Source organism: Mustela putorius, unplaced genomic scaffold, assembly GCF_011764305.1.
Source record: "Mustela putorius furo isolate JIRA1106 unplaced genomic scaffold, ASM1176430v1.1 tig00003845_pilon_pilon_pilon, whole genome shotgun sequence".
Taxonomy (NCBI): domain Eukaryota; kingdom Metazoa; phylum Chordata; class Mammalia; order Carnivora; family Mustelidae; genus Mustela; species Mustela putorius.
The window spans coordinates 1,689,177-1,713,483 of NW_025421998.1; the positions used below are offsets into that span (position 1 = coordinate 1,689,177).

Here is a 24,307-nt window from a genome sequence, read left to right on the forward strand (position 1 = left end):
GTGTTGTAAGGACGTGGAGCATCTAGAACTCTCATGCTCTGTTGTACAACACTTGGAAGATCTGTTTAGCAGTTTCTTAGAAAGTTAAAGATATACTCACTGTATTACTCAGCCATTCTACCAGGTATTTACTCAAGAGAAATTAAAGCATGTTCACACAAAGACTTGTACTTGAATGTTCATAGCAGCTTGATTCACTTAAAATGGAAACAACTCAATGTCCATCAATAGTTGAATGGATAACAAATATAGTAGACTACTACTCACTTATAAAAATGCAACAACAGGGGCACCTGGGTGGCTTAATCAGTTAAGCAGCCAACTCTTGATTTCCTCTGCCCCTACTCCTGCTCATCCTGTCATTCCCTCTCTCAAATGAATAAATAAAGTCTTTAAAAAAATGCAACAACATGAATAAATCCCAAAATTATTATACTTTATGGAAGAAGCCAAACACAAAAGGATCCTTACTTAATGATTTCATTTACATAAAATTCTAGAAAATGCAAACTAAATTGTAGTAACAGAAAGCAGATTAGTAGTTTCCTACAGCTGGGATTGGAGGGAAAGATAGTTTGCAAAAGACGGGAGGAAACTTTCAGGTGATGGAAAGTTCTGTTTCTTGATTGTGGGCATGACTTCACTGGTGTATGTATCTGTCAAAACTGAATTAATTGTTACTAATATTTTCTTAAAATTTTTTTGATCTTAAGTAATCTCTACCCTCAATGTGGGACTTGGACTCATGAACTCAAGACTCTGAGAGCAAGAGTTACATGCTCTGCCCACTGAGCTAGTCAGGTGCAAAACTTAATTAATTGTATAATTTATTATATGTGAATTATTTGTAACAATGCTGAATGAAAGACATCTGAAGTACAGCAGAAAATCAAAACAAGTTCTGCAGTGAACGTTTTACCTATGTCTAGGCATAGTTGTGGAATCTTTTTGTGAATTATATTCCATCAACAGGAGAACCTAGTCAAAGGATTTTAACATTTAAAAAAAATTTTTTTAAAGATTTTATTCATTTATTTGACAGACAGAAATCACAAGTAGGTGGAGAGGCAGGCAGAGAGAGAGAGAGGAGGAAGCAGGCTCCCCGCTGAGCAGAGAGCCCGATGCGGGGCTTGATCCCAGAACCCTGGGATCATGACCTGAGCCAAAGGTAGAGGCTTTAACCCACTGAGCCACCCAGGTGCCCCAACATTTAAAATTTTTATGGGAAGTGTTAAATTGCTGCAGTACAGAGTCATTAGTGATTTACATTCTACAGTGTATGAAAGTGCCCATTTCACCACACCCTTGCCAATACTGGGTGTTAATTTATGAATGCTTGCCAATGTGGTAAGGAAAAAAATTCTTACTGTTTAAATTTTCATCTTCTGCTTGTAAATGAAATTGGTATAAACATTTTTTGGTAGCATACTGGAAATTTTTATTTATCTATGAATTGACTGTTCATATATGTCTTGTACTTTTCCATTGGGCTTTCTGTCTTACTGATTTTTTAAATATAATTTTTTAAAAAGATTTATTTATTTATTTGTCAGAAGGGGAGAGAGAGAGATGTGGGACTCTATCCTGCACCCTGGGATCATGACCTGAACCGAAGCAGACACAACCAACTGAGCCACCTAGGCGCCCCTCTTTCTTACTGATTTCTAATATTATTTTATATATTGTAGAAACCTTTTGCTTTTTACATATATTGCAAGTTTTCTATCCTTCGAGTCTGTTACTTATCTTTTAAGTTTAATCATGGTATCTTTCACTGTATTGAGTTTAAAATTTTATGTAGCCAGACTTATCAACTTTGATGATTTAATTTCAAAATTTTGGGGGGTAAAGAAGAGCTTTCCTCAACCTAAAACTGTAACATATTTCTTTCATCTTCTTCCAGTGTTTTAATGGTTTCATTTACTTAAAATTTAATTTGTATTTAGATCTTAGAACTTAATAGGATTATGTGTAGGTCACATTTCCTCTTTTTCTAGATGGATAATCAGTTTTCCCAATATTGTTTATTAAGTAATTTATCCTATTCCCATTGGTTTGAGATTTTCTCTTCATTATGTAACAATTTTTCATTTCTTTGTATGGCTGTTTCTCTCTCCATTTGTTTTAGATGTTAATAGCATATTTAAAAAATTTTACTTTTTTTTTTTTAACTTTGTAGGCTAAATATTCTTCCTTCCACAAAAAATTCTGGGCTATTCCTGATCATATACTCATCAAGATGAATTTTAAAATCAATTTATCAAACCTTTGCTTTTCCTCTCCCTGTTGCCCACCCTTCCAAACTATGTTTGATGACGGTATTCAATTTTGTTTCAATGCTTCCCAGGGCTGGTCAAGGCCGCCTTTGTTGAGCTAGCACTAATCTTTTTCTTACCTCTTTTATACAGGTAATTCTTGTTATTAGAGGTAGTTATATTCTATAAACTGAACACCTAGTTAGTGAATACTGAACCATTGCTCTTAGGGGAAATAGAGGATTAAGTTCCTGCCAGTCTTTGGTCACACATTTTTTTTTTTTTAAGATTTTTATTTATTCATTTGACAAACAGAAATCAGAAGTAGGCAGAGAGGCAGGCAGAGAGAGAGAGAGGAGAAAGCAGGGTCCCTGCCGAGCAGAGAGCCCGATGTGGGGCTCGATCTCAGGACCCTGGGATCATGATCTGAGCCAAAGGCAGAGGCTTTAGCCCACTGAGCCACCCAGGCGCCCCTGGTCACACACTTTTGACCACTGATAAATACACATAATGTTGTTAAGTGTGTGTGTTTTTGTTTAAACTCACCTTATTTAATATATATTGATGTTTCATTAACTTTGAACTTGGTGCATAGCATTATAATTTCTATAGTTATAGTCATGCTTGAACAAAGCTCAAGTAACATATTTTCTCCATGGGGCACCTGGGTGGCTCAGTCAGTTAAGCATCTGATTTTTTAAGATTTTTATTTTTTTTTTTTTAAGATTTTTATTTATTCATTTGACAAACAGAAATCAGAAGTAGGCAGAGAGGCAGGCAGAGAGAGAGAGAGGAGAAAGCAGGGTCCCTGCCGAGCAGAGAGCCCGATGTGGGGCTCGATCTCAGGACCCTGGGATCATGATCTGAGCCAAAGGCAGAGGCTTTAGCCCACTGAGCCACCCAGGCGCCCCTGGTCACACACTTTTGACCACTGATAAATACACATAATGTTGTTAAGTGTGTGTGTTTTTGTTTAAACTCACCTTATTTAATATATATTGATGTTTCATTAACTTTGAACTTGGTGCATAGCATTATAATTTCTATAGTTATAGTCATGCTTGAACAAAGCTCAACTAACATATTTTCTCCATGGGGCACCTGGGTGGCTCAGTCAGTTAAGCATCTGCCTTCAGCTCAGGTCATGATCCTGGGGTCTTGGGATCGAGCCCCTGTGTTGGGCTCCCTGCTCAGCAGGGAGTCTGTTTCTCCCTTTCTCTCTGGCCCTCCACCAGCTTATGCTCTCTCTTGTCTCTCTCTCCGCAAATGAATAAATAAAATCTTAAAAAATGGGGGGGGGTTACCTGGGTGGCTGCCTTCAGCTCGGGTCATGATCTTGGGGCCCTGAGATCAAGTCGTGTATCAGGCTACCTGCTCAACAGGAGCCTGCTTCTCCTTCTTCCACTCTCCATGCTTGTGATCTCTCTCTCTCTGACAAATAAATAAATAAAATCTTAAAAAAAAAAAAGCTTATTATAGTCTTCTTGCACTTAAAAACACCAGATAGCAAGCACTTCCACCACTCTCTTGGGGACCATTTTTTTTTTTTTAAGATTTTATTTATTTATTTGAGCGAGCGAGACAAAGCCTGAGCAGTGTGGGGACAGAGGGAGAAGCAGGCTCTCCACTGAGCAAGGAACCAGTGCAGGACTCAATCCCAGGACCCTGGGATCAAGACCTGAGCTGAAGGCAGACGCTTAACTGACTGAGCCATCCACACGCCCCTTGGGGGCCAATTTAACTGGCGGGATCACCAAAACAAGCACAGAAATGTGAAAATATGATACTAAATAAACCACATAAAGGACACTTGAGACCTGAATCAAGAAGGCCAGTGCGTTGCCCACTTTGACTTCAGATGGGAACATGTACATCAAGTGGCTGAAAATTTTCTGCTTTCTGTTCCTGTCCTGCAATGAGTGCAGAAGCCCTGCAGTATTGATCTTGGAGTTAGCGAGTAGTTGGATTCTCTAATATAGAATCTGCGAGTAATGAGAATGGACTGTGATTCCCCTTTGAAGCTGCAGCTGCGTGTATGAATAATGAGTCAGGGAAGGCTTCAGAGTGACCGTGTTTGTCAAAACACTGCAGGGGGCATCACAGCAAAAATGACTCTTCACCTGTTGCTCATCAGTTTAACATAACTTACTTGTTTTTTAATTTTTTGAAAATCAAGGTTTTACGTGTACTTCAGAAATGTAAAGTTAATTATGAAAAACAGTAGCCTCTTATGTCTTTCTGCCCCTTTCCTTTTTCCAGAGATAACAAATTTCAGTTCTCTCAGCTGTTTCTTTTTTTACCTCCAGATCTCTAATAAAGGTGATTATGATGCTACTTTTTTTAAAAATATTTAATTTATTTATTTGACAGAGAGAGATTACAAGTAGGCAGAGAGAGAGAGGAGGAAGCAGGCTCCCTGCTGAGCAGAGAGCCCGATGGGGGACTCCATCCCAGGACCCTGAGATCATGACCTGAGCCGAAGGCAGCGGCTTAACCCACTGAGCCACCCAGGCACCCATGATGCTACTTCTTGATTTTGTTTTTAGGCGTTATCTGTAGTGATAAAGACTAGCTTTGTCTTACTGTCTTCCAACGATTACACATACACTTTCCATCTTACCAAATGGTAAATTTTGCTAGACCAGTTCAGTACTTAAATTGTTAGGATTTTTTGATTACATTGCTGCCCCACACACTTTTTTGTTTTTCCCTTCTGTTAATATTTGTCTGGCTTCTTTATTTACTTTCTCAATATCTTTCCTGAATTCATTCCCAACTGTACCATAAGTGTAAATATTTCAGCTATTGTGTTAGTATTTTCTTTACTATCATCATGAGGATTCCTTTCATCTTTAAGATCCTACATTTTCTGACACCATATCTTATTTCTTATTGTATTTTTGGTGGAGCATATCCTCTAGAAATCATTTTCCCAAGAAAGGATAGGAAGGCAAAGTTTTTGAAAATTTGTTTAAATATATTCTTTTTCTACCCTCACACAAGACTCATGGCTTGATTGGGTTTAGATTTATTTATTTATTTATTTTTTTTTCAGTGAGTATTTTTTTTTTTTTAAGATTTTTTATTTATTTATTTGACAGAGAGAAATCACAAGTAGGCAGAGAGAGAGAGGAGGAAGCAGGCTCTCTGCTGAGCAGAGAGCCCGATGCGGGACTCGATCCCAGGACCCTGAGATCATGACCTGAGCCGAAGGCAGCGGCTTAACCCACTGAGCCACCCAGGCGCCCTTGGGTTTAGATTTAAAAGAAAAATTTTCCTCTCAGAGTTTTAAGGTTTTTGTTCCATTTTAATGTTTTAGTTTTCAGTACTGTTGAGAAGTTCAATGACATTCTGCTAGCCAGTCTTTTCTATATGCTTTTTTCTCCCTAGAAAGTTTTCAGATCTTCTTTTGGCAGAGAAAAAAAAATCTTAATGTTCTAGATTCTTAAATTGAAAAGTTTTAGCACTTTGTTATTTTTAAATTTTTCTTTTGAAGTATAGTTGAAACAATGTTACATTAGTTTCAGGTGAATAATATCATGGTGTGACAACTCTATGTATTATGCTATATTCACAACTGTAGCTACTGTCTGTCATCATACAATGCTATTACAACACCATTTACTATATTTCCTATGCTGTACCTTTCATTCCCATGAATTATTCATTCTTGGTGTGTGTCTTTATTTTTATTAATTTAATTAAATTAGTTAATTTTTTCAAAGGTTTTAGTTATTTATTTGACACAGAGAGAGAGATCACAAGTAGGCAGAGAGGCAGGCAGGGAGAGGGGGGAAGTAGGCTCCCTGTTGAGCAGAGAGCCTGATGTGGGACTCGATCTCAGGATCCTAAGATCTTGACCTGAGCCGAAGGAAGAGGCCCAACCCATTGAGCCACCCAGGCGTCCCAAATTAGTTAATTTTTGGAATTTTAGTGTAGTTGATATAGAATGTTGCATTAGTTTCAGGTATACAATACAATGATTTGACAAATCTGTACATTGATGTTATATTCGTCACAAGTCTGTCACCAGGCAATGCTATTATAGTATCACTGACTACATTCCCTAGGCTGTGCCTTTAATTCCCATGACTTATTCATTCTGTAACTGGAAGCCTCTATCTCCAACTCCCCTTTACCCATTTGCCCTCTGGCAACCCTCTCCCCTCTGGCAACCATCAGTTTGTATTTATAGGTCTGGTTCTGCTTTTGGTTTGTTTATTCATTTGTTTTGTTTTTTAGATTTCACCTGTGGGTGACATCTTACATGATTTATCTTTCTGTCTGACTTATTTCACTTGGCATAATAGCCTGTAGGTTTATCCATGTTGTTGCAAAAGGCATGATTGCATCTTTTTTCAAGGCAGAGTAATATTCCTGTGTGTGTGTGTGTGTGTGTGTGTGTACACATCATGTCTTCTTTATCTATTTACCTATTGATGGACACTGGGGCTGCTTCCATAGCTTGGCTATTATAATAATGCAGTAAATATAGGGGGTGCATATATCTTTTCAAAGTGGCGTGTGCCTTTTAAAAATCTGTGCAGGGCTTGCAGAGGGCCTTTTCAATCTGGAAATTCATACCCTTCAAATCTGTGAACATTTTCTGAATTATTTTTTTATTAATGTTGTCTTTTCTGTTTTTGCTGTTAACTCTTTGAGCAGCCTGTATTATCAGAATTCCTGGACTGATCCTTTATTTTTCCTCCTTCTTCTCTGTTTTTCACTTTTATTCTTTCTTTTTGTTCTGTCTGGGTGATTATCTTTTTTTTTTTTTTAAGATTTATTTATTTGAGAGAGAGAGGAAGAGTGAGTGGGGAAATGGACACAGAGAGAGAGAGAGAGAGAGAGGCAGAGAGTCCTCAAACAGACTCACTACTGAGCGTGGAGCCTGAAGCAGGACTCAATCCCAGGACTCTAAGATCATGACCTGAGCCAAATCAAGAGTCTGCTGCTTAACCAAATGAGCCACCCAGGTGCCCCATCTTATTTTTATTTTTCTACCTTTCTCTTAAATTTTCATTCTTGTATCTTTTTCTAAAGTTCTAAGATCATATTTTTATTGTCTAAATATTATTTACAAGTATCTTTTTTTGTTTTATTGGTGCAAGTTCTTCATATTTCTGATAATGTTGATAATTTTTTATGGAGGTAAAATTTGCATACATTAAAATTCTTTTTGGTATATAGTTCCTTGAGTTTGGACAAATGTATAGAGTCATGTAACCATCACCATAATTAAGGCACAGAACACTTTCCTTCCCCCTCAAAATTTGAGTCATTCCCTCTCTTCATCCCCAGTTTCTCCCAGCTCTTACCTGTTTCCTATCTTTATCTTTTGCCTTTTCCAAAATGTCATGTTGATGGAATCATAATGGTAGTTTTTAAAAAAAAGTTCTTTTACCTGCCATATATCTGTTTTCTCTCAGTTTCTTTTTCATGTTTGCTTTTGTCTCTTTCTTGATACAGTTTTCCCTATATTTTGCTGATTTTTGGCTGTTCTACATGATAAGAGATGGATATTAAAAGAACTGTTTGGAAACTGCATGCATGGGTAGAACTTTATTATGGGCTGAATTGTGTCCCCTCAAATGCATATGTTAAAGTCCTAACCCCTTGATCCTCAGAATGTGACTATTTTTGGAGGTAGGCTTCTTAAAGAGATAATTTAGGTTAAAATGAGGCCATTCTGGTGGGCCTTTGCTGATTAGTGTCTTTCTTTTTTAAACATATATTTTTAAAGATTTTATTTATTTATTTGAGCAAGAGTGAGTGAGAGAGAGAAAGCAGAAGAGGAGGGAAGTTCAGAGGGAAGCCCACTCCCTACTGAACTGGGAGCCTGATGCAGGTCTCAGTCCTGTGGCTCCAGGATCATGACCCGAGCTGAAGGCAGATGCTTAACCAACTGAGCCACCCAGGTGCCCATAACTTGTTGCCTTTATAGGAAGAGGTTAGGAGAGATATCAGGGATGTACTCCGCAGAGGGATGACCAAGTGAAGAGGCAGCAAGGAGGTAGTAATCAGCAAATGAAGGAAAGAGGCTTCAGGAGAAAATCAACTTCCTAATATCTTGATCTTGGACTTTTAGACTCTAGAACTGTGACAAAATAATTTCTGTTGTTTAAGGCCCTTAATTTATGGTATTTTGTTATGGCAGGGCTAGCACACTAAAGTAAGGCTTCTTGACTGACTAATTTCAATACAGGATAATATGGCTGGACTCTTATGTATGAATGACTACTATCAGTATTTTCCGTTATTTTCTCTTGGGTTGATAAAATTCTTCCCCAAAGAATAATTTTCCAGTAAGCTCATTTGACATGAAAGCTAGAGAAGAAAGGGATTTAGAGGCTTAGCGAATGGAGAGGATTTGCAGTAGCTGTTTTGGGAAGAGATTGTTGTTGGGTAGCAATGAATTTGAAGTTAGGCAATTTAATTTTGTAGGGGACAAAACAGACAGCCCTCTCCAAAAGCTTGATATTTATGTTGCAGTGTGTTAAGTGGCAAGGATGGTAAGGGTTCTTGAAGTCATGGTGTGTACTCTCATTAAGGGAACTGAATCAAAAACAGACAAAAGTTTCAAGTAGATGTTTAGTAGAAAAAAGACATGACAATGGCAAATAAACAGATGAAAATGTGTTCAACATCACTTGTCATCGTGGAAATACAAACTAAAACCACTTTGAGTGCATTGCCCAGTTTCCAAGATGGCTGTAATGATCCTTTTTTCCTCATACCACCTTGTGTGAACACTCCCTAACTCTGCACCAGTTGGCCTGTGTGACTAATCGCATGTGGCAGAAGTGATAATATGTCGCTTCTGGGATTAGGTTATAAAACACTGCGGCATCCATCATGGGCACCAAGAAACCCTACTTATCATTGCTGCAGTGGGCCTACATAATATTTTTACAGTGTTCCATTATGACAGTCTATTAATACATTGTAAAATGTGTTACATTGTAATACATTTTATTGTATATTATATATGTATATTGTATATGTATATTATATATTGTATACAATGTATGTATACATTGTATATATTACAATATTACAATGTAATACATTGCAAAATGTGAGGACATTTTTTTCTTCCATTCTGTCCTGTCTTTCCCTCCATAAATATTTATTGAGTTTTTACTACATTTCAGATGCTAGTGTTTGATATTGGAAACACAGAATGAAAGTCACTTTTCTCAAGACTTTATCATCTAGTTAAGACTGACTAGTAAGTCAATTCAGAAGAGTGCTATTGACAGAGCCTTGCTCAGGATGCTGTCGAGCAGGGATGCCTTCTAAGGATGTTGACTTAGGAAAGATGGAAGGACTTGTGTAGGTGAGACAGGGCAAAGGATTATTAGAGTCAGAGGAAAGAGCACATACAGCAGCCTGGAAATGTGAGCGATTTGAAAGAAGTATGACTGGTAAGACATTTCTTTTTTTGCAGATTGAAATTGAAAAGGTGGACAGGGGTGAAATCATGAACAATGGTCTCGTTTGCAGTTTTAGGAGGAAAATAGACTGTAAGATTCATGAGGGAAAGGACCATGAGTGAATGTGTGAATGAACAAGAAAGTGGCATAATGGGTTCTTCATTTTGGAAGATTACTCTGGAAGCAGTGTTGAGAATGGATTGGTGGGGACAGAGTTAAGCAGAAATAGGTTAAGATGCTTTTGCAGACAGTTGGGACAAGAAATGATGAAGGCCTGAGCAGAGGCAGTACCAGGGAACTGGGGAAGAATCAAGCAGATTTAACAGAAAATTGATGGCTGATTGAATGTGGGGAGTGAAGAAGAAGACATGCCTGGGAACGTTCTAAATTCTATCTTAGAGCAGTTGATGATGCCATTAACTGAGATAAGGAAGAGAGGAATGAGAAACTGATATGGTTGAAAAGATTGGGCCAATTTGCATTTTGAAAAATAATTCTGGCAGCATTATAGAGGGTGCCTTTTCTTTTCCTTTTCTTTCTTTTGTTCTCTTCTTTCTCTTCTGTGCCTCCTCTCCTCTCCTCTCTTTTTTCACAAGATTTTTTATTTCCTTATTTGACAGACAGAGATCACAATTAGGCAGAGAGGCAGGCAGAGAGAGAGAGGAAGGAAAGCAGGTTCCCTGCTGAAGAGAGCCCGATGCAGGGCTCGATCCCAGGACCCAGGGATCATGACCTGAGCTGAAGGCAGAGGCTTTAACCCACTGAGCCACCCAGGCACCCTTTCTCTTCTCTTTTTAATGTAGGCTCCACGCCCAGTGTGAGTCCAGCAAGGGGTTTGAACTCATGGCCCTGAGATCAAGACCTGAGCTGAGATCAAGAGTTTTATGCTTAACCAACTGAGCTACCCAGGTGCCCCTATGGATATTGTTTTGAAGAGAGTAAAGATTGAAGCCTGGCAGAAGAATTAGTAGGTTTTTAGAGCAACTCAAGAGAGAGTTGATCGTTACGTGAGCTACAATGGTGGCAGTGGGAATGAGAGAAGAGAAGCGAGCCAAGAGATATTTTTGAGAAAGACTGCAATGAGTTCTTTATTAAATTTAAGGGGTGCAAAAAGAGAGAGGGTTGAAGAATTTTGTTTGGGTTTTTGGCTTGGGTAACCAAGTGGGTAGGAGTGCCATTTACTGATTCAAGAAACACAAGACAAGTTTGGGGAGAAGGTAGAAATAATACTGACACGAGCTGACATTTATTGAGCACCATGGCTAAATGCTTGTAAGGCAAGGTTTCATTCAATTTTTTAGTATCCTTGTGAGATAGGCCCCAGTATTTTCCCAGTTTTACAAATAGGGAAATCAAGGTAGAACAAGGTCATAAGTACTAAATAGAGTAACAATTTGAACCTAGGGTGATACTTTTTTTTTTTTTTTAAAGATTTTATTTATTTATTTGACAGAGAGAGATCACAAGTAGGCAGAGAGGCAGGCAGAGAGAGAGGAGGAAGCAGGCTCCCTGCTAAGCAGAGAGTCCAATGCGGGGCTGGATCCCAGGACCCTGAGATCATGACCTGAGCCAAAGGCAGCGGCTTAACCCACTGAGCCACCCAGGCGCCCCTAGGGTGATACTCTTAATCATAATAGTAATTGTATCTTCTGGTTTTCCCTGGTAGATCATGAAATAGGAGGAAGGGGTATGATGCCTCTCATGCTGTATCTTCATAGAATGATTAGCACATAGTAGGGACAAAGGTTGTTTAATGGGAGCTTTTACTCTTGTCCTACTTAGTGTACCTATTCTACTCACTCTGCCACAGCTCCAACTCACCCTTTTTAAAAAAATCTTCCCAAGAACCACTCACATAAGGTATTTGGGTTTGTGCTAGACTTTACTGAACGAACTTGGTAATTTTGTTTAGGTACCACATATAATGTAAAATCTAATGCTAACTCTTGTAATATATTAAAAAAAGGTCTTTGAGCTGTCTTGTTAATAGAAGTTTTTCCTAGGTAGTTTTTCTTCTATCATTTTTCGTCAGCTTCCTCTTTCTGTCTTATTTTCCTTTCTATTCCAGCTACTTACCTATATCTTCAGATGCCCACTGAGAGTTCTTTGGCAGAGCATTTTCACTATGTCTTTAACTGTTTCTTTTTTTTTTTTTTAATATTTACTTATTTATTTTAGAGAGAGAGAACACAAGAGTAGGGGGAGGGGCAGAGAGAGAATCTCAAGCCTACTTCCCACTGAGCACAGAGCCTGATGTGGGGCTCGATCTCACCACCCTGAGATCATGACGTGAGCCGAAATCAAAAGTTGGATGCTTAACCAACTGAGCCACTCAGGTGTCCCTAACTGTGTCTTTTCCCACTGTACTCAAGCTCTCTCCAGGTTAGAAAAAAAATCAGCTATCTGACTTTGAAGATTCTGGTCTCTTTCAATGATTTTAGTAAGTTTGGGCTGCTATAATAGAATATCACAGACTTATATACAATAGAAATTTGTTTCTTATGGTTCTGGAGGCTAGAAATGTGAGATCAGAGGGCTAGCATGGTTGGATTCTGGTGCAGTTCTCTTCCGGGTTGGGGGCTGCTTACTCCCTGCTCTGTCCTCACATGGCGGAAGGGGTGCAAGGAATTTCTTTGGGGCTCATTTAAGGGTACTAATTCCACTCATGATGGTTCCACACTTAAAGGTCCCACTTCCTAATATTTTAACTTCGGGGGCTAGTATTTCAACTTACGAGTTTTGGGGGGACACATTCAGTCCATTGCAATGATCATATGAATTATTAAGTATATGAGTTCTTCCTCCCTCTCTCATCGCTTCCCCGTGTGACCTTTCAGCTAATTCTTAGAGAGTGCCTACTGTATGCCAGCCACTATTCTGGCAGGAGATACAAGACAGACAAGTCCGGCCTTCATTGAGGTTACGTTCTAGTGGAAAAGACAGTACAATAAATAAACATATCAGGTAATGTGAAGTCATGGTAGGTGTTATAAAGAAAACTAAAGCATACTGAGATCCAGAGGGGTGCTGTTTGAGATTGGATGATCAGGCAAGATTTCTCTGAGAGTGCGGTGTTTGAGCAGAAATTTGAGTGAAGTAAGCAAAACATGCCAATGTGTGGAGGAAAAGAGTTCCAGGACTAGAGAATAGCAGGTGCAAAGGTCCTGTCACATCTCGGATTCTCCAGAAAGCAGATGTGGAGACAGAGTCGGAAGGACAGAGGATTTATTGGGGAGTAACACCCGTGAAAGGGAAAGGAAAGAAATAGGATTGGCCCTCAGACTCATGTGCACCTGTCAAATTCAGTACACCAAGGACAGCTGCAGGGGGTGGAGGAAACGAACAGGCCTTTCTGCCCAACTTTGCTCAGTCATTGGACCAGGGACTGTCCTGAGAACAGAGTGTTCTCACCTGAGTGAGGAAAGGTGGACCTTGAGGAAACCAATGCTGGAGCTGTAAGTTGACCATGCTTCTTTCTTATAGGTTGGGCAGAAATTCCTTTCTCTGAAGGGGAATCTTGGTGGTCCAGCTCTGTTTCTGCCATAGGCCCTGAAACAGAAATAGGCTCAGTTTGTTCAAGGGACTGCAAGAAGGCTAATGTAGCTGGGGAAGCCTGGGCGGGAGGGATGGGGTCATGGCCAGAGAGGTAACAGAGGGCCAGAGCAAGCAGCATCCGTGGGCTTTGGGAAGATGCTGAGTTTCATTCTAAGTTTGGTAAGAAGCCATTAGAGGATTTCAAGCAGGGGCATGACATATGTTTTATTTTGAAAGGATTGCTCTGCCATAGCCATTGTATCTGTTTATCTATTGCTCTACAACAGCTCTACAACAGCCATAGCCATTGTATCTGTTTATCTATTGCTCTACAACAGCCATCGTATCTGTTTATCTATTGCTCTACTTCTACTTCAAAACTGAATGGCTTAGAACAACAGTGGCTTATTTTTTCTCAGAGTTCTGTGAGTGTCCTGCTAGACTCACCTGAACTCACCTGCCTGGATCTGAGTGGTTTTTTTTTTTTTTTTAAGATTTTATTTATTTATTTAACAGATAGAGATCACAGGCAGGCAAAGAGGTAGGCAGAGAGAGAAGAGGTAGCAGGCTCCCCGAAGAGCAGAGAGCCCAATGTGGATCTCGATCCCAGGACCCTGAGATCATGACTTGAGCCAAAGGCAGAGGCTTTAACCCACTGAGCCACCCAGGCGCCCCCCCGGATCTGAGTGTTTTAAGATGGCTTCACCCACAAGTCTGGACCTCACCTGGGACAGCTACAGACTGGGATGGCTAAGCCTCTCTCCATTTGTTCTTTTGTCCTCCGCTTTTTCATCTGAAGGTGGAGGTGTTCCCAAAAGTCAAGTCCTACTATGTAATGTTCCCTTGGCTTAAAGCAAGGCGGTTGTCCAAACTCAGAGTCAGCATGGAAGGAGAATGTACAAGTGTGTGGATATCTGGAAAGGTGACTCATGGTTACCACATTGAACATTGTTGTAGTTACTTCCCTTTTTCTGATCCTCTGCTCATCAGTTTATCCTCTGCATATAATTTAGTTTTCTACATAAGTGTGTTTCCAAGAAAATAATGCACCAGTCACATAGACTTCATATATTTCCTACTGCTGTGATAGCATTTTTTTATTGTAAAAGAATACATTGACTGGTTTCACGGACAAAATGCCCTTTGCTTATTTCTTCCTAGAGCAGTGTGGCCTGGGGACCCTCCTAGCTAAGAATTACTGTGCCACTGTGATACTTCTCAAGACTGTAATGGTGTATGTATAAATGTGTGACTCCTGTTACTTCCACTGGTGATGGAGCTGCATTGAGATTTTTTAAAAAATGTATTGGACTAAGGAATTCTCATTCATTGCTGGTGGGAATGCAACATGGTACAGCTCCTTTGGAAGAAGGAGTGGAAAACTAAACATACTCTCATCATACTATTCAGTAATCAATATTCCTTGATAGTTAACCAAATGGGTTGAAAACTTAAGTCCACACAGAAATGTGTACACAACATTTTAGCAGCTTACTTCATAACAGTCAAATCTTGAAAACAATGAAGGTGTCCTTTAGTAGGTGGATGGATAAATAAACTGGTGTATCAAGGTAACGGAGTATTATTCAGCACTGAAAAGAAATGATCTGCTGAGCCATAGAGGAAACTTAAACACATAAAGAAGCAAATCTGAAAAGGCTGCCTACTGTATGATTCCAGCTATATCATGTTCTGGAAAAGGCAAATTGTGGATACAGTAAAAAGATTGGGTTCTGGAGTTTTGAGGGGAGGAATGGATGAGTAATCAGAGCACAGAGGGCTTTTAGGGCAGTGAAATGAATCTGTATATAATAATGTTTGGTACATTCCACTACGTGTTCTTCTAAGTCCATAAAACGTACGAGACCAAGAGTGAACTGTAAATTAAGTGATAGGGACCCTTCAGTGTATCTTCATCAGCTGTAGCAAATGTGTCTCTCTGGTGAGGGATGTTCAAAGTGGGGGAGGTTGTGCATTCATGGGAAAAGAGGTACATGGGAATTCTTGGTACTTTCTGCTCAGTTGTACTGCCCAAATCTAAAACTGCTCTAAAAAATAGTCTGATTTAAAAATGTACTGAACCAGTAGTTCATCATTTTCTCCCAATAATTCAGCTTGGTATCAGTCATTATGATATAAACTTTGTAAACCACTTGGCAAGAATTTAACGTTGTGATTTAATGTTGATGTTAAATGTTTTCAGTGAATTAGTGATATGATTGTTGACCTATCTACTTATTTTTATAGCTGGTGGGTAAAGAGAAAAAGGACATACACATTTGATTGTTTAATAAATTTTGTTTATTAAATTGTTTAATAAACTTTAAAAAAAATCATATTGTCTCCCTGTCTTAATGTGGAACAGGTATGTGGAGGTCTTTGTTGTTCCTTTTTTGTTGTGTAGTTCATTATTTATTTATATTTTATTTATTATTATTTTTTTATTAAAGATTTTATTTATTTATTTGACAGACAGAGATCATAAGCAGGCAGAGGCAGGCAGAGAGAGAGGAGGAAGCAGGCTCCCCGCTGAGCAGAGAACCCGATGCGGGACTCGATCCCAGGACCCTGAGATCACGACCTGAGCGGAAGGCAGCGGCTTAACCCACTGAGCCACCCAGGCACCCTATTTATTTATTTTTTAAAGACTTTTTAAGTATTATTATTTTTTACAGCAGTTTCAGGTTTACAGCAGAATTGGGAGGAAGGTACAGAGAATTCCCATCTGTCCCTTGCCTTCACACATCCCCCCTTATCAGTATCCTCCCACCAGAGTGGTATGTTTGTTTCAGTTTGTTACATCATATATATATAGATATAGATATCTATATCTGTAACTCTCTCTCTATCTATCTATATATGTTATGTTCAGTTAGCCAACATATAGCATGTCATTAGTTTTTGATGTAGTGCTCAACGATTCATTAGCATATTAGCATAGTACCCTAAAAATCCTTTGTGCTCAGCCGGATGTTCCTCCCCCACTACTTTTATTTTTCATTAGACAAACTATCTTAAGTGTAGCTGCTGACTTCATTAACTGTGTATTAGCCCTTGTAATTTTTACAGGTTGACTTCACTGAATCAGGTCAAGGTTTCTGTGTTACATAGAAAGCAGAAATATTGTGAAGGAAAACACATGTTTTTGGTAGTGATACAGATTACTTAAAACACAATATGAAGAATTCTGCATTCTTCCTCCTGAAAATTAGTAATCAGTACTCTTAAAATATTTTCTGTGTTTTGCCAGATACTGACAATATGAAGCCCTTGGAGGGTGTGAAAATTCTGGATCTAACAAGGTTTGTATTGGTTTATCTGTGTTTCGGTGATTGAAGTTTTCCCTTCTTTCAAAAAAAATACATTTATTTTTTGAATTATATTGCTTACTATCAAAGTTTTAGAAAGGAAAAGAAAAAAGAAAATTTTTTTATTGCATAATTCTAAGAGCAAAAAGTATATTTGTGCATTTTTTCTAATCTGCATATTTATATATAATTTTTAAAAACAAAAATTGGAACCATATTGAAAGTATAGTTTTGGGGGCATCTGGGTGGCTCAGTTGGTTAAACATCTGCCTTTGGCTCAGTTGCTCAGCTGCTTCTCCCTCTCCCTCTGCCCCTACCCTTGCTCATGCTTTCTTTCTCTCAAATAATAAATAAAATCTTTAAAAAATTTGAAATTACAGTTTTGCCCACATTTAAAAGACAGTGTTATATTTTGAGTGTTTTTCTGTGTCATTCAAAATTCCAGAAAAATGTGGGATGATACTTTATTATATAGTTGTCATATAATTACTCTTCCCCTAATATTTCACAATTACAAATTAGGTTTCCTTTTTCATAAATCCTTGCCTCAGGAAATCTTAGGATTTCTTCCTTAGCATAGAATTCTGGAAGTGGAATTACTGAATCAATGGGAATATACTTTTTTGGAAAGATTTTATTTATTTATTTGAGAGAAAGCATGGGGCAGGAGGAAAAGCAGACTTCCCACTGAGGGGCTCGATCCCAGGACCCTGAGCTCATGACCCTAATATCATGACCTGAGCTGAAGGCAGATGCTTAACTGCGTCACCCAGGCACCCTGCGGGAATATACTTTTTTTTTTCTTTTTAAAGTTTTAATTTATTTATTTGATAGAGACACAGCGAGAGAAGGAACACAAGCAGGGAGAGTGGGAGAGGGAGAAGCAGGCTTCCCACCGAGCAGGGAGCCCAGTGGGGGGGACTCAATCTCAGGACCCTGGGATCATGACCTGAGCCAAAGGCAGATGCTTAAAACTGAGCTCCCACGTGCCCTCGGAATATACATTTAAAGCTCTTAATACATAGTGCCAAATTGCTATTTTTGAACAGTTTTAATAATTTTAATTCTTACTATAATTATATGAGTTTATCTATGTTAATGAGTTATTAAGAATTAATATAAAAATCTGCAAGGTGGTAATTATTTATCATTGTTAATATTGTAGAGTACTGGCGGGACCTTTTGCTACTATGAATTTAGGAGATCTTGGAGCAGAAGTTATAAAAGTGGAAAGACCAGGTAAAGCTATTGCTCTCTTTAAAACATGGAAACTAATACAAGTTTCTCTTTTTTAAAGATTTTATTTTTAAGTAATCTCTACACCCAACGTGGGGCTTGAACTCATAACCCTGAGATCAGAAGTCACATGCTCTTCCAACAGAGCCAGCCAGGTGCCCCAGAGTACTACAGTTTTTAGCTGTTTTTTAAAAAAATAACTATGTGTCTGTCTATGGGATGACGGGAGAATTGAAATGAAATGATTATTTTTTTTCCTCTCCATTCCTTACTTTCCTCTGAACCTATATTAGTGATTTCTTCTTACTCATTAAAAAAAATATATTTTATTTATTTAACAGAGAGACACAGCAAGAGAGGGAACACAAGCAGGGGGAGGGGAGTGGGAGAGGGGCTTGATCCCAGGACCTGGGATCATGACCTGAGCCGAAGGCAGATGCTTCATGACTGAGCCACCAAGGTGCCTCTCCTCTTACTTTTTGTAAGTGCCAGGTTTTAAGGCTTTAGCCAGGCCCTTCACACGTACCTGAAAGCCTCCTGTAGAGACGGAGATGCACCATGCACTGTCACCATGACAGTGATGCTAGCACTTGCAGGGACAGGCACAGGTCTTATCATGAGGCCTGTATTAAGTTATTTAATGTCTGCTACAACCTTATGGGCTGAACCTGTATTATTCTGAGATTATAAACACAGAGAAACAGAGACATAAAGCAGTTTGTCCAAAGTCACACAGCTGATCAGGAATATCCATGCACTCACCCTGGTCTGGCTCTCCTTAGCCCCGCGCCAGCCTATCATTGAGACTGACTTTAGAGCTGGCCTGACCACCCTTCCTTGCTGGGGGATGGAGGGAAGGCCAAGAGGAGGGGAGGGTAAAACGGTAGACGCAGGACACACAGGAAGGAGAAAAGGAAAAGGAATCAGCGTCCTTCCAAAAGGAACCCAGATACTCCAAAATAAGTCATTCTTTTCTGTTTTTAATAAAAGAAACATTTTCTCATTTTATAATTGTAAGCATTTTGAGAGAGGAACACTGAAACTGAGATCAGTTCTTTGGGTTTGTTTTTCATCACATCTTTCCCATTTTTCCTTTCCTCTTGGTCCACCAAATAAATCTATTCGGTGTACACAATTCTCACTTTTATTTGGTGCCTTCTTAGTATTTGGGTGTTTAGCTCATGCTCTTATTGAAAGTTATTTCAGTACTTACTATTGAAAGAAATTATTGTATGCTCCTTCTCTCCTACAAGCACTTAAAGAGCAGAGTCCATCTTCTCCATGTCCTCCATATCATCCTATAAGGAGCTCATTTTAGATGGTTTCAAAACTTAGCATTATTATTTAGTCTTCAAATTGGATCCTTATGGATATGGAACAGAATTACCAAGTTAGTGAAAATGGTCTAGCCTTGAATAGTATATCTGCAAGACTCATAAAAGACTAGTTTATAATTACATCACCTGATTAATTTCCCAGAAGTGATTAAACACTATAAAGTAGAAGACATGGTGTAGAAGATTCAACTTTCTGCTTATTAGATTTCTTAGGAGGACAAAGCAATTAGCAGAAGATTCTCTGATCAGCATGGGGAATACTCTGTTATTATTATATTGGATTTATTTGACCCTGTGTTTATCAGGCTCCGGGTAGTGAAAGAGTCTGGTGAACCCTGCTTTCCAGATGTAACGAAAGCTTCATTTACCTGGTCATTGATGTTCATCACATTTGGTTGTTGTGGGATGCATGCTGAATAATGTTTGCTTTCTGGCTGAATACCCTTTTTGTCTTTTCCAAGTTTCATAAAACTTTGATTTCCATGTTATTATGCAAATTCAATACCATGGCACTTTCTCATTTTAGCCATTGGGTCTTCCCGTCCTAGATGGAGCATCAGGTCTACTTTCTCTTGCTATTTCAGTTGAGCACTAATCTAAATGTTTATGTTTATATTCATTTTAGAGATCATTATTCCCTCTTTATGTAGGCCTCATTTCTCCTTTGTATGTTTTCCCTTCTTCAGTAGGGGGTACCTTCCTTTGTCTAGGACTTTACATCCCATAGTCATACACTTGGGATTGAGCTTTGTTCGTAGTAGATTGTTGTTCATTTTTTTTTTTTTCCTGATTGGTCTCTTTCCCTTAATCCTTCTGCACGATGCATTTTATTTAATTAATTAATTTATTTTTAAAGATCTTATTTATTTATTTGACACAGAGTGAGAGAGAGAGAGAGTGAACATAAGCAGGGGGAGTGGGAGAGGAAGAAGAAGGCTTCCCACTGAGCAGGACCCCAGGATCATGACCTGAGCTGAAGGCAGCTGCTTAATAACTGAGCCACTCAGGTGCCCCTGCATGACGCATTTTAATGTTTCTATTATGTGTTTAACTGTTTTGGGTTTTGAGATAGTTATTTAACACAGATCTGAGGAAGAGTAATTTGGCAGGACTTTCAAAGTTCAGGAGAGAATTAGTCTTTTCTCAGGCCACTCCTCTAGTTCTTCCTTCCCGCTTGCTTGCTTGCTTCCTTCTTTCCTTCCCTCCTTCCTTTTTTAAAAAAATTATTTATTTATTTGAGAGAGAACGAGCATAGCAGGGGGAGAGGCAGAGGGAGAGGGAGAAGCAGAGTCCCCATTGAGCCGGGAGCCTGATGCAGAGCTCAGTCCCGGGACCCTGGGATCACGACCTGAGCTGAAGCAGACACTTAACCGACTGAGCCACCCAGGTTATAGCTTTCTGATTTGGGACTTAGACTATTCTTATATTTGTAATCAAAGAGCCCATAGATTTTCTTTCTCTTCTTTCTTAGTTACTTAGCTGGGCAAAATGGACTAGGGAAGGCAGCAAATGATGCTGCTGGTACTCGTGGCTTGTGGCCCTTAGGCAGGAGTATGAGGGCAGAGGTGTATGCGGTCCTTTGTTCACTGCTGTGGAGCACTGTCTGTGATGTAGTAGGTGCTCAATAAATATTTTGCTGAATGGATTGAATGTGTCAAAATATCTTTTAAGAAAAGCAGTCTGAAGTTTTATATGAGGTCTCCAGACTTTGAAGTCATGGCAGCTAATTAAAAACTTTAAATTTTGTGTGGGTCCAATAAAACATCTTTCAACTGTCAGTTTTCCCAGTTGGTGTCCTTTAGCCTTTATTTCTTGTCCATGCTGATTCTTTCCAGGGGCCACTGATCCTCTCTAAAGTCCTGGGTAGGAAAACTATGTAGGCCTCCAATTAAGATTCCTGACATTATTTCCATTTTGAAAGATGAATGTAAACATGTGAAATTACCTAATTTTAGCCCTCCCTTGACGCTGCTTTATTTTAAGAAAACTAGTGTATTGAAAGCTTCAGGAGAGTAGAGTGGCTGGACTTTCTCTTTACTCCAAGAGGTCCTGTCTGATCCTGAAGATCCAGATTCACACCTGCCATGAAGCCTCTTACTGGTTTATTCCTAGAAGATTGCCTTTCTGGGGTCCTATAGTTCACTTTTTCCCCTTTTATTTTGAGCATGCTATTCCATTTGATGCTAACCGTGATTTCTTTGTTTTGTTATTGGTTCATCTCCAGTTAGAAATAATGTGTCTTCTTTTTTTGTTCAGATTTTATTTATTTATTTATTTGAGAGAGAGAGAGAGAAAGAGAGAGTGGGAGTGCACGAGTTGGGGAGGGTAGGAAGGGAGAGGGAGAAGCAGACTCTTAGCTGAGCAGGGAGTCTGACAGGACGTGGGGTTCGATCCCAGGACCCAGGGATCATGACCTGAGCCAAAGGTAGATGCTTAATGGACTGAGCCACCCAGGTACCCCTGGAACTAATGCTTCTTTTCTCCTCTGGCCTGTGTTCTGTTTTTTCTCTTGGGAAGTTGTTGTTGTTATTATTATTTTTCAATAAATGAATCTATTCTTTGGCCTCTGTTTTTTTTTTTTTTTCCCCAAAAGGTTATGTCTGCTTTTCTTGATCAGTTTTAGTGGTAAAGTCTAATGGGCTAATAGGTTAATTATATTATTTAGATGAGATTAGAATTTCAAGTCTAACTCATATTCACAAATATTCTCTTCTTGGGGGCCAGTCTTTAATTGTAATTACTTATATAGTGATTAGTTTCTTTTAAAAAAAAAAATATATATATATATTTATTTATTTGACACAGAGAGAGACTCAGCGAGAGAGAAACACAAGCAGGGGGCTGGGAGAGGGAGAAGTAGGCTCCCCGCCAAGCAGGGAGCCCGAAGCTGGGGTCCATCCCAGGACTCTGGGATCATGACCTGAGTGAAAGGCAGACTCTTAATGACTGAGCCATCCAGGCCCCTCATAGTGATTAGTTTCTGATACCAATATTTAATCAGGCCTTATATTATAAGATTCTTAAATGATACTATTTTGTGCCATTTACGCATTAATGGATTTTCTGAGTTCTGTCTACATAGTCAGTTGCTTTTTGTGCCAAGGAAAATTTTTCTGTAACTCTATAGTTAAAGAATCTAACACAAACATGACTTGAGGTAGATGTCCAGAAAAAAAACCCCTGTATTTTGATGGTTTTAAACTTCTCCTTTGAAGCAAGACCTAGGTGACTAAAGCTTTATTCTAGAATACTATTTGAAATTAAATGAATCTGCTGTTCAGTAACTTATTTTGCCTCTCATGATTTGTTGCTATAACACAAATGTTTTTCCTAGTTGTATTGAGAAATAGTCAACATACATCATGTATAAGTTTGAGGCACGTGGCATGATGGTTTGATTTATGTACATCGTTATCACATTATTACCACAGTAGGTTCAGCTAACATCTGTCTTCTCATGGAGATATGATAAAAGGAAAAGACAGAAGAAAAGAAAAAAGGAAAAAAATTCTTCTTATGATGAGATCTATTAGGATTTGCTTTCTCAACAAATTTCCTATATAACATATAGCAGTGTTATATGTTACACCTTTTGACCACCTTCCTCTGGGTCCCTCCACCTGCACCCTCCACCTCTGGTAACCACAAGTCTGATCTCTTATTCTGTGAGTTCATTTGTTTTTTTTAAAAATTCCACATATAAGTGAGATCATACAATATTTGTCTTTGTCTGACTTATCTCATTTAACATAATGCTTTGAAAGTCCACCCATGTTGTCACAAATGGTAGGATTTCCTTATTTTTTATGGCTTAATAGTATTCCATTGTGTATATATACTACAACTTTATTGATGGATGTATCCATCAATGGGCACAGGTGTTTCCATACTTGGCTATTGTAAATAATGCTGCTATGAACATAGGGTTGCATATCTTTTTGAGTTAGTGTTTTTGTTTCGTTTGGCTATATTCCTAGAAGTGGAATTGCTGGATCATATTGTAGTTCTCTTTTTACTTTTTCTGGATCCTTCATACTGTTTTCCACAGTGGCTGTACCAACTTACATTCCTACCAGCAGTGCAGGGGTGTCCCCTTTCTCTGTATCCTCAACAGTATTTGTTATCTCTTGTCTTTTTGCTTATGGCCATTCTAACAGGTGTGAGATGATTATATCACTGTGGTTTTAATTTGCATTTCCCTAATGACTAGTGATGTCAAGCTTCTTTTTCTGTACCTGATGGCCTTTTGTCTGTCTTCTTTGGAGAAATATCTCTTTGGGTCCTTTGCCCATTTTTTGATTGGGTTATTTGTTTTTATTTGAGTCATGTGAGTTAACTGTATGTTTTGGATATTAATCTGTTATCAGCTATATGGTTTGCAAATATTTTTTCCCATTCTATAGGTTGTCTTTTCACTTTGTTGATGGTTTCCTTGCTGTGCAGAAGCTTTTCAGCTTGATGGAGTTCCACTTGTTTATTTTTGATTTTATTGCTTGTGCTTTTGGTATCAAATCCAAAAGAATCATTACCAAGGCCCATTTCAAGGAACTTTGTTCCTATGTTTTCTTCTAGGGGTTTTATGGTTTTAGGTCTTATGTTTACGTCTTTGATCTTTTGAGTTAATTTCTGTGAGTGATGAAAGGTGTAAGCTATGGGTTCAGTTTCATTCTTTTACATGTGAGTATCCAATTATCCTCTAACCATTTGTTGAAAAGACTGTCTTTTCTTCATCAAGAGCTCTTGTTTCCCTTGTCATGTATTAACTGACCACGTATGCTTGGGTTTATTTTTGGGATTTCACAGAAACTTAAAGATTTATTTATTTATTTATGATGCCATTTTATTATAAAATCTCGCTTACCATTATTCTGGTTTAATTATTTAACAAAAATCTTTCATAGACTCAGCATTTCTTTGCACATTTAATGCCAAGAAACACAGAAAGAGCTGAACTAAACTACCAAAGCTTTTTACTTTTTAACCTAAACTGCCAAAGATTTTTACTTTTTGCTTGCCAAAAACTGAAAGTAGGTTTTTTTCTTTTAAATTTGCCATTTATTAAATCTGAAGATTGCTAAAAGGATATTTCTTTCTGGATATTGACTTTCAGGGGTGGATTCTAGTGAGAGATGATACAGTAGGACTTAGTGAATAAGGTGGAGTTTAGAGAGTTGCAACAAGTTCTTATGGCCCCTGTGGAT

General features: G+C 38.6%; 1 protein-coding gene across 2 annotated transcripts in view; it reads left to right on the forward strand.

The window, feature by feature from the left end:
• Window positions 1-24,307, forward strand: part of SUGCT (succinyl-CoA:glutarate-CoA transferase) — a 799,797-nt gene that overhangs the window by 12,244 nt on the left and 763,246 nt on the right. For both annotated transcript variants that reach the window (XM_004739352.3, XM_045089530.1), the window contains exons 2-3: window positions 16,476-16,527; window positions 17,699-17,772. In XM_004739352.3, the coding sequence (XP_004739409.1) occupies window positions 16,476-16,527; window positions 17,699-17,772 (126 nt within the window). The remainder of the gene's footprint in view (window positions 1-16,475; window positions 16,528-17,698; window positions 17,773-24,307) is intronic.